This window comes from Cornus florida, unplaced genomic scaffold (assembly GCF_030987335.1).
Source record: "Cornus florida cultivar Cherokee Brave unplaced genomic scaffold, ASM3098733v1 CherokeeBrave_3.0.0_Hap2_Chr06, whole genome shotgun sequence".
NCBI lineage: Eukaryota > Viridiplantae > Streptophyta > Magnoliopsida > Cornales > Cornaceae > Cornus > Cornus florida.
Window position 1 is genome coordinate 15,997,714 of NW_026775576.1, and position 10,536 is coordinate 16,008,249.

Consider the following 10,536-nt stretch of genomic DNA (forward strand, 5'->3'; position numbering starts at 1 on the left):
CTATTAAGTAAATTTGATATATAAAAGAGTGAAGGAGAACTAATGCAGATTATTTTCACCACAATGTTCTGTTGTTGTTGGTGGTAACAGTGATTTGGATTTCAAGCGCCCATCTTCTCATGTATATTGACATTGATAGTTGGCTTGTTCATGTCCTTTTGACACTTTATTTCTATGTTCCCCTATTTCTGCATGTTTGTGAAGAAGTGGGCAGTGGGTTAGGAATTAAAGTCACTATGTTTGTGTTTGTGTGTGTGTGTGTGTGTGTGTGTGTGTGAGAGAGAGAGAGAGAGAGAGAGAGAGAGAATGGGTTCTCTAGGACTTGAAGTTGCAAAGAAGGCAATGTGGCTTTATCCAAAGGTCATGGGTTTTAATCCTTGTGAGAGATGGGGGCACTATGCTTACTACTCCAATGAATTTGTCTGTGTCTTTGGGGTATGTATCTTTCTTTAAAATAAGAGAAATGAACTTGTTAATTTATTTTTTTGCTTCTCATTATTCATTAATAATAATGTTATTTGGAGTGTATTTCTTTGATCATGATGTTTGGATTCCTTCTCTTATTTAACTTAATTAACTCTGTTACTATCTGTGTGGTAGCTTTCATGATGTTCTCTTGTTATTCTTATTATTAGTATTATTATTATTAATTTTAGATTATTTAGTTTTCAGTTTTGGGTAAAAATTGATGCTCTTTTTGTTCTAGTCTGTTGGTATAGTTATCTTTGGCTAATAGCATGTTAACTTTCTACAAATGTTATAGTTTTTTCTTGTTCTTGCTCTAATATTTGATTCTTGTTGGTTTGTCTTTGTCTTAATTTGTCAAATTAGTTGGGATATTATTTGGTTGCATGATTAGCTGCATCACACTACTACTCTTGGTTTGTTGACATGGAAATGTTTTTTCAATTCTTATTGTTGTTTCTTCTTAGACCCCTAAGTTAACATGGTTGTAATGTTTCTCAAAATAAGTCGAAAAAAGTTTGCAAGTCCATGTTTGATTTAGAAAAAGTTAAATGAATACTTGAACATAGTTGTAATTAGTTTGAAAATAGGAGGCCCAAAAAGGTTGGAAGTGCATGTTTGAGATGGAAAAAGTGAAATAAATCATTTATTTTGTTAGTCGTAGCAAAATTATGATGAGTGCAGTTGAGGAAGTTGGTTCCTTGATACATTATACTATCTTGCATTATGTTAATAGGTCAGAAAATATTTCGAATTAATAATTCATACCTACAACACTAGCTTTCGTTGAAACATTTTTTTGTTTTTTGTTTTTGTATTGTAGGTTTCTAATTTGAATTGTTGGAATGGAAGAGGTATTAAATAACATCGAAGACACCACAGATACAGAAAACTCTCCTATTGCAGGGGCAGATGTCGTAGAATGGAAACCAAGAATAGGTATGAAGTTTGAAACTGAGGAAGAGGCATATGATTTCTATAATTCATATGCCGGTCGAGTCGGTTTTAGCATTCATAAAGAGTATTTTAATAAGAGCAAGAAGACTGGTAAACTGTCATCGAGATTGTTAACATGCTGCAAGGAGGGTTTCAGGGGTGATGACATTCGGGACAGTAATACAAAGACTCCTAGGGCTAAAACACGAACTGGTTGCCTTGCTCGAATGCTTATTCAAGTTTCCAAGTATACGCATAAGTTTGAAGTTACAAAATTTGTTGAAAGCCACAACCATCCACTGATGATTAATGAATGCATGCACATGTTACCGTCGTAGTGTAGAATTAGCTACGTTCAGGCCATTGATTTGGAATTGGCTTCTGATTCAGGAATAAGCCCTCGCAATTCATATGAGTTGATGGGAAGGCAAGCTAGTGGACAAGAATCAGTCGGGTACATGAAGTTGGATTTGCTAAACCATATAAGGACCTGAAGACAAACTGAGCTCGAATATGGAGAGGCAGCATAGCTAATGAATTATTTTGAGACTCAGTCTTGTGAAGATTCATCTTTCTTTTATGCATTCCAATTGGATAATGATCAAATGATTACTAACATATTCTGGGCTGATTCAAAAATGATAGTTGATTATTGCAATTTTGGAGATGTTGTAAGTTTTGACACAACATACAAAGTTGTACATGGCAATCGTCCATTTGGAAGTTTTTTGGGGTTGAATCGGCACCGGGAGACCGCTATGTTTGGAGCAACGTTCATGTATGATGAGACTGCAGAGTCGGTTGTCTGGTTGTTTGAAACATTTCTGAAAGCAATGTCCGGTAAAGCGCCAAAGACGATCTTCACTGATCAAGATGCTGCAATGGGAAAGGCATTGGCGTAGGTGATTTCAATTCAGATCTTCACTCTTTGCATTTCCTGTTGCATTATTATGTAGTTATATTACAGAAAATAATTATGCAGGTGATGCCAGGGACAAAACATTATTTGTGTGTTTGGCACCAAATACAAAATGTACAGAAGCATCTAGGGTTCTTGTTTAGACGTGCGCAAGGCTTTAAGAAGGTGTTATCAAAATTAATGTTTCAAATTGAGGAGGAGGAAGAATTTACCAGGGAATGGAATTTAATGATAACGGAATATGGTATTGTTGGTAACACGTGGCTTACAAATCTGTTAGGTTTGAAACATAGATGGGCCATGGCATTTATTAAACATGCCTGGTCTGCGGGTATCCACAGTACACAACTAAGTGAAAGCTTTAATGGTTGCTTGAAGGCATACTTATCCAGGCAACTAATTCTTCCAGATTTCTTCACACACTTTGAAAGGCTGTTGTCTAACAAACGTTACAAGGAGTATGTAGCCGAGTATGGGTTGCTCCACAATCTACCTCAACTGAAAACAAACTGTAACATATTAGTAAAGGTGGCAAACCTGTACACAAAGGTTATATTTAATAGTTCCCAGGAGAAGTTCTTAGCAGCTGGTGCCAGTCAGAGGATCATTGGTTACAAAGTCGTTGGTGAGGATGGAATGCAACGCGACGTCACGAGGACATCAGAAGATGAATTGTTTTGTTCTTGTTGTAAATTTGAAAGGGAAGGTATTATGTGCAGGCATAGTTTGAAAATCCTAAAGGACTCTATGTCCGCCAATGCATTGCCTCGTCGATATATATTAAGAAGGTGGACTAGAAGTGCAAGAGATGGCAGCTTGGAAGAAAATCTTTCCGGTGAAGTGATTGCTGATGCTAATCCAAAAATTGAGGTTAGGAGACAGCATAGGGTACTTTGTCGTATTCTGACTGAAATTTCGTCCATTGTATCGGAGGATAAGGATGGATACAATGATTTGTTAGTGAAAGCCATGGAGTGGAAAAAAATTGCCCAATCAAGTTGTAGGTGTAGGATTGCTGAGAGGAATGCAATTTATATTGTTGGTAAAGGCAAAAACCAATATCACGGGAGCAACATAAATACTGACAAAATCACCAATGGCCTCAAGTGTAAAGATACACGGAAAGAAAAATTTAAGAGGTTAAAACCGACCATGGAGCTAAAGAGTCTAAATAAGAGAAAATCACTAAAATGAACAGTTCAGCTTCAGGTACTTTTATCCCCTTACTGTTTTCCAAGTAGCATCATAAGTAATACCAGTTGTGTGTATTAAATTATGCATATGTAATACTTCTCATAATTGTGTTGTAGAATTGCAATGAAGCCCTTCAATCCGGAGATGCAGGTGCCAGTAGTCATAGTGGAACAATATGACGACCCTGAATTTTTCAACCCAATGTGTCCTGTGATGACCCGAACCGAATCCAAGATGCGGAAGCAAAAGAAGAAAGGTGACCTCTAGAGATGTGCGTCATCCCTAAGGCACCAAAATGACTCCACATGAAGCCACGGAATTCAAATGAGCCAAGCAATGAAGCAAGAACGCTAAATCCGAAGAGAAATGAACCAAGGGGTAAAATGGTCATTTCATAGAGAAATTGATGCTACCAAGCATAGAATTAGAAAGACAATGAAAAATTAACAAGAATAGACTCAAGAATCGCATGATTCGGAGTTCGAACGACAAAGATATCAAGTTCTGAAGTTGAAGGAAGGGAAACCCTATCCCGGTTCGAACAAAAAACAGACACTACCTTACTAAAACTTAAATATCATGAGCTAAAACAATAATATGAAGCTCTAATTGGTACCATTGGAAATCTTATTTCGACGCGGTCAATTTAGACTCAAGAATGGACCAATTCGGAGTTAAAACAAAGAAGATATGATAGTTTGAAGTCGAAGGCATAGTGCTGAACCAAGACACAAACACACACACACGTGAACAATACCACAAGCGCTCATGCAAGGGCTTTGAGCGCTTGTACAGCACACGCCCAAGGGCCAAAACTCTCTGCCCCAACTTTGAGCGCTCGTAGCCCCCTTGGAGCGCTCGTTCTGCTGTAGGTTACACTTGAAATGCAACCTTGAAATGCAATTTTGAGGTCTTTTTGGGCCTTTTTGAAAAAAACACAAAGAAGAAACCCTTCAAAATCATGTTTTCTAGTCAACCATGTCAAGATCAATCTTAATTTTTTAAGTAAAAATCCTAAAATGCCCTTATGCTCAGTTTAGGCTCAAAACGGCAAAAATGTGAATTTGCACCAAACATACATTTGACCCCAAATGCACTTCTAGGCTGAAATGAATATGCACGCAAACGCAATAAGTGATTTTGAGTGCGCGAGAATGGTCGGTGGCTCCCAGAAACGACCGATGCAAAATCCGACCCCCCTAAGGCTAAAAAGGCGAAAATGAATTTGAATTGGAAGTTTTGAAAACCAAAATTAACAAATGATTAGAAATTACCGTTTGGCCCTTGGCCACACTTCATACATGATTAATGAATACTAATGGATGAGTCTCATACACAATACACACTCCGATGCAAAATAACATACTAAAATGCAAAATGTTTATATATTCTCATTAAAGGAAAAATTTAACATCCATGACATATATGTGATTTCGAAAGAAGTTTGGCCCTTGGCCTCATGTCATATACATAAAATGAGGATCAAAAAGTGTGCTTAGGCACACACTAAAAGTTTAGAATCAAATATACACATTTGACAAATAAGGTTACAAATGGCATTCCAAGCCAACCTTCACAAAGATGGAAACTTCCAATTCCACAAACCATCCAAGCATAATGAGAGTCTTAACTTTAATTCCTATACCTGAAAAATGTCCCCACAACGTGGGTGAGTAACATAAAGCTACTCGTAGGAGGTGAGCATGCATCGACCTAACTTTTTACAATTTTATCGCCTTAAGGTGAAACATGTTAAAGAGGCTCATGCCACCTAACGTCTATGTCAAAGTGTGACCCATGGAGCATCCTAAGCTACCTAAGATCATTTCTAGTACAAATCACATCATTCGTGCAATTTAAGTAACATGGGAGCATGCTATACAAAGTAACAAGATGTAGATTCTCAAAGTTATCAACTTGAAATCTAAAATGCTAGAATAACCAAAGTGGGTCATGCCACCTAACGTCTATATTCCAAATGAATCTATAGGATCATTCCTAAACCACATTTGAACATATAAGGCATAATGTACTTAACAACATCAAAGTTCACAATGATTCACAAAAATCATAAAACATAGATGTGCTTAACAACATCAAAATGATTCACAAAAATCATAAAACATAGATGTACTTAACAACATCAAAATGATTCATTAAAATCATAAACATAGATGTACTTAACAACATCAAAATGATTCATTAAAATCATAAACATAAATGTACTTAACAATATCAAAATGATTCATTAAAATCATAAACATAGATGTACTTAACAACATCAAAATCGCCAATAACCAAAACCATAAGTTACAATATAAACATGATTGTTAACTTAGAATTGAATGCGAAAACAAATAGTGGAAGACTTGGACATCTAAGCTCGGAATTTTGCCGAGACCTCAACGGTTATTCTGGGCATTAACCCGCAGGGAAAACCACCCTAAGTGCGCACTATCTCAATTGGGGAGAACTCATACCTCCCGCACTAGAGCCAAACTCTAGCCATGTCATTTGTAACAACAATGTCCCAAGACTCCAAAATAAACCAAATAAGTTCACAACTTATACATAATTTATATAATGCATGAAAATCACCTTCCATGCACAAGTAGGTTGAAACCACACAATCCATGCCTTAGAGTTTCAATTCTAAAATGGCATATATAATGTCAATTACAAAGTGCGCAATTCAGTACACATAGCATCAATATATTCCATAAAGAAAACATGTTCTCATGAATATAAATATAACAACAAAGTTATCCAATGCTCAAAACACAACAAAGTGAATACATAACAAGTTCAAGTCCATGATTTGAATATAGAAACAACTTCTAAAATACCAATAGATCCATGGAGCCATTAGATAGAATTTAATTAAACAAGATAATCAAATTCTTTAGATTTCAAATCAAATTCGAATAACCTCAAATTAATATATGTTAAACAACATAGCATGCTCATTACATACATCAAATCAAAAGTGTCAAATGAGCAAGATAGCTTCATATATAATTTAATTAATTTAAATTAATTAAATCTCTAGATTTCAAAAGTTATTCAAATGATCCCAAATTAATATATATCAAACACCAAGTCATGGTCATACCATATCTCAAGTCTAAAATGGAATACAAGTAAAATATAATTTACTAGAATTTAAATCAAATTAAATCCATTTAATCTCTAGTTTTGAAAACTCATCTAAATCATCCCAAATTAATATATATCAAAGATCAACTCATGGCCATGCCATTTACCAAGTCTAAAATGAGTTATATGCAAGATATGATAAATCACTAATTTCTTAAATTAACAAAAGACATGCATACAATTTATAAAAGTATCAATAACATGCAAGAAACAAAAATATAACCCTATAACATCCCCTACCTCACTAGAGAAGTGTCTCTCTAGAATCAAAGGCAAATCAACACAAAATGGCAAACCTTTCAAAGGTTATGAAGAGGAGGTTGAGGGGAACAAAAAGTGTTCCAAGCTTCATGGTTTAAGGTGAGTGGAAGGCCCTAAAAAATCAAGGTCAAGGTTAAAGCATCAAGCTCCATCCATGGAGGCTAGGGTTTGTGATGAGAAAGAAAATGACATAAGGTGAAAAATGGGTGAGTGGAGGAAATAGAAATCCTCCACTCACTATGTGTTCCTGCACCATGGTCAACACACACAACTATGGTCAATTGCACAAAAACCCTTCTTTAAAACCATAATCCCAAAGTGGTCCAAAAACAATTGCAAGACTTAATTTGGAGCATACACTTGTCACAAATCCTAGGCTCCATCCTAGGCTTAATCTCAAGCCTACACTTATCAACCATCCAAGCCAACAAGTGCACCAATCCTAAGCCAACAAGTAGGTGAATCTCCACCCTCCACATGTCATCATCCAAGGCATCAAAGTGTTTCCACACACATGTCAACAAGTGGACTAATGAGAGTCAACAAGTGGACTAATGAGAGTGTGACACTTGTCACACTTTTTCAGAAATTGCAAAAGGTCCTTTTTGAAAATATCTTCCAAATAAAATTACAAAATGGTCCCTAAGATGAAAAATAATTACTTTAAAGTAATTACACAAAAACCCCAAAAGTTTAGAATATTACAAAAAGGTTATGCATCTATACCCTTTACAAGAAAAGTAAACACTTAGCATGCTTTTCTACAAAAGTGAAAATACACTTAGCATGGAATTTAAATATTGTGGACGCATGCAAGACCGGAATCAAATCCGAACACAAAAAGTGAGATTGTGCAAGGAAAAATGATAAACGAGAAAAAGACAAAAGTGAATAGTGTTCGGAAAAAATAAAAATGTGGAAACGACACGATCTTCAAAGGAAATTGTCAATCCAAGAAAAAGAGTCTCAGAAATTATTCCAGAGCACTCGAGGCGACATCAAGTGACGAAAAACCAAACACAGAAAAGTAAAGACAACAGGAAAAAAAAATATCCGTGAAAATCTGAGAAAAGGAAAGGAAGGAAGGAAAATAACCGGGTCATTACAAACAATCCCCTACCACGTGTTAGTGAATGTGAGTATTGTTGCATAACTATTTTCAGCACATTGCTTAACATTTGTTTTTTTTTTTTTTTTTTTTATTTTTTTTATCCCCTAAATGATAGGAGCGTATTGAATATAAACAAAACTTTTGTCACACAAAACGAAGAGGGGAGGGGTGAAATGGTCTAATTAAAAACTTTTCTCTTTAAAAACAAAACCAATCTATCACAACTCAAGCACATAACACAAAATTACAAAAGAAACCCTCTCAATAGGGAAAAACCTTGGTTCTTAGCCTCAGCCAATAAAGCATCCAGTAGCTGCAAGTATCTTGTTACACACTCAGATGTCTCACTCTCTGCACACACCCTTGTACAAGAATAGATACTAGTTTTCACAACCAATACTCACACACTAGCTCACTAATGTGCACCGATGCATTCCCCCTGTCCAAAGCAACCCTGCTTGGACTTACAAGCTCTCAGTAGCTAAATCACCAATGGAGTAAGATGTCAATACTTATAGAACATACTACTTTAGCTGCAACAACAATAACATAATGCAATACACAGCCTCAAGTATAACAATGTATAACCTTAGTCTTCACTTTTTTACAATCAAAGGATAGAATTGTTAAAACACAATGCAGCTTCAATTGATGCTCAAGCTAGGTTCCCACAGCCTTGTCTCAGTTTAACATACTTGCACAAATACGTATTGGACAGTGAATAGCAACTTCCATCAACCATTCAGCTCAAATACACTTTAAACCCTCTTCAAAGGGTAAATCTGTCAACTCATAGAGTATCTTCTGTAAGAACCCCTTTCAATGTCATCACACCTTTATAATCTCAGTATACAGTTGGTAAAATGATGAACACATTAATCACAACAAGATAAAACACTTTTAGCCCCAAAACAGATTGTTTTTTGCAGAAACACTTCAGCTGGCAGCAATAGCTTTACGCAGATATTGTACCACCTCTATTCATCTTAAACCTGTGTAATCTCAGTTGCCAAACAATACCCTACACTTGCTTAACATATAGGATTGATGAACCAAACAAGTTAAAACACTTCAATTCATATTTCAACAGATCTCAGCTCACAAGAAGCAAGATTAAGCTTAAATCAATAGTAACACTACTCAAAGGGTAGAACTGGAATGTTGACTTTTGTCAAGACTTGTCTAGGTTCTCACAGTCTTATATAAGCATTCTACTTATGTTCAAATGAAGATAACAATGATAGCAGCATAATATGTCATATTCAGTTCTCAGTTCACAACAATGAGGTTGAAACCCTAGGTAATTGAGGTTTACAAGGCCAACACACAGACTTGTCCATTTTCTGAATTTAATCTATCTTTAACAGCTTCAAATCATCAAGTTACACATGCTCAGATGGTTACCATAACTTTCATAGCAGGTTAAATCATTATATATCAGCACAACATGAATTTTACTTCAAAATATTCAAACAACAAGCTCAGATGTATCAATTTATGTATATGTGTGTCTTTAAGGTAATACCTGAGTTCAGCAGATGTAAATAAGACTATTCAACTTGATTCAACCTTATTCCAGCTTATTCAACCTCTAGAGCAACATTTCATACCTCAGTCCAACAGTCTGAACAGCAGCTAAATTACACCAGCAACACTTAATTCTTTACAGGTCTTGAAGAGATATTGCACACACAGTTAATTTTTGAGATTTAAACTGACTTTACATGGTTATATCACTGCTCAGAATTAATCATGTAGGTCCTCTTCACATTTCACTTAAGAATGGCCTCTAACACATATGAAAATCTATTCTTAGGGCTTAAGTCTTGCAGGAGCTATAACCTTCCATTTATACTCAGAACCTTTGCTGATGTAGGCCTAAAATGGATGGATGGATAGATATGAGCTAAGGTCTTCCAATCCGTGAGGGAAGCAAATCTGACATTTTAGAGGTGCTAGTACCTTTATACCCTTACCAACACACCTTTTTTTCCCCTGTAGCTGACAGCATTGATAGTCCACCAATATATATATATATGTAAGTACACCAGTTGCAATGTAACATACACATACTATGCAGCTGTCAATACACTTTCTCACAAGGACCACATTACACGTGTCCACACCTGGTAGCCTCTCACAGAATTACAAACAAAATGTCTTTGCAATTACCTTTTGACAGACCAATAACAAGCACCCTGCTGTATCATTTTTAGACCATGTGATTGATCCGTTATATTATAAAAATGAGCTCAAACCAGCAATGTAGCTCTACAGAAAACAATGTAATATTGATATTAGGATGTGTGTAAAGACAAAAATACACTTCGCAGTTGCTTTAGACAAAATGAGTGTGCTGTCACAGAATTCACATTCACTAAACTGAATATAGCTGCTGTGAATTATTTATAAGTTCTGTGAGCTATTTGCCTAGATCAATTAATTAGAAATTCATTGAGTGAGCCTCCACCCTATGCTAACATGTTCGTTATGG

General features: G+C 35.8%; 2 protein-coding genes across 2 annotated transcripts; both read left to right on the forward strand.

Moving 5' to 3' along the window:
- Positions 1 to 1,310: 1,310 nt before the first annotated feature.
- LOC132313834 (protein FAR1-RELATED SEQUENCE 5-like) lies at positions 1,311 to 1,895 on the forward strand. Its single transcript, XM_059812777.1, has 2 exons — positions 1,311 to 1,640; positions 1,740 to 1,895. Exons 1-2 carry the CDS (start codon positions 1,311 to 1,313, stop codon positions 1,893 to 1,895), a joined length of 486 nt encoding a protein of 161 aa, XP_059668760.1.
- A 39-nt stretch (positions 1,896 to 1,934) lies between these two features.
- Positions 1,935 to 3,514, forward strand: LOC132313835 (protein FAR-RED IMPAIRED RESPONSE 1-like). Its single transcript, XM_059812778.1, has 2 exons — positions 1,935 to 2,291; positions 2,384 to 3,514. Exons 1-2 carry the CDS (start codon positions 1,935 to 1,937, stop codon positions 3,512 to 3,514), a joined length of 1,488 nt encoding a protein of 495 aa, XP_059668761.1.
- Positions 3,515 to 10,536: the final 7,022 nt, after the last annotated feature.

Excerpts from the sequence above, each read along its gene's own strand:
- LOC132313835 (XM_059812778.1), top strand. The coding sequence starts at position 1,935 with ATGAATTATTTTGAGACTCAGTCTTGTGAAGATTCATCTTTCTTTTAT. Across the intron at positions 2,292-2,383 it reads AAGATGCTGCAATGGGAAAG|GTGATGCCAGGGACAAAACA; the intron begins GCATTGGCGTAG and ends ATAATTATGCAG.
- LOC132313834 (XM_059812777.1), top strand. The coding sequence starts at position 1,311 with ATGGAAGAGGTATTAAATAACATCGAAGACACCACAGATACAGAAAAC. Across the intron at positions 1,641-1,739 it reads TTGCTCGAATGCTTATTCAA|TGTAGAATTAGCTACGTTCA; the intron begins GTTTCCAAGTAT and ends TTACCGTCGTAG.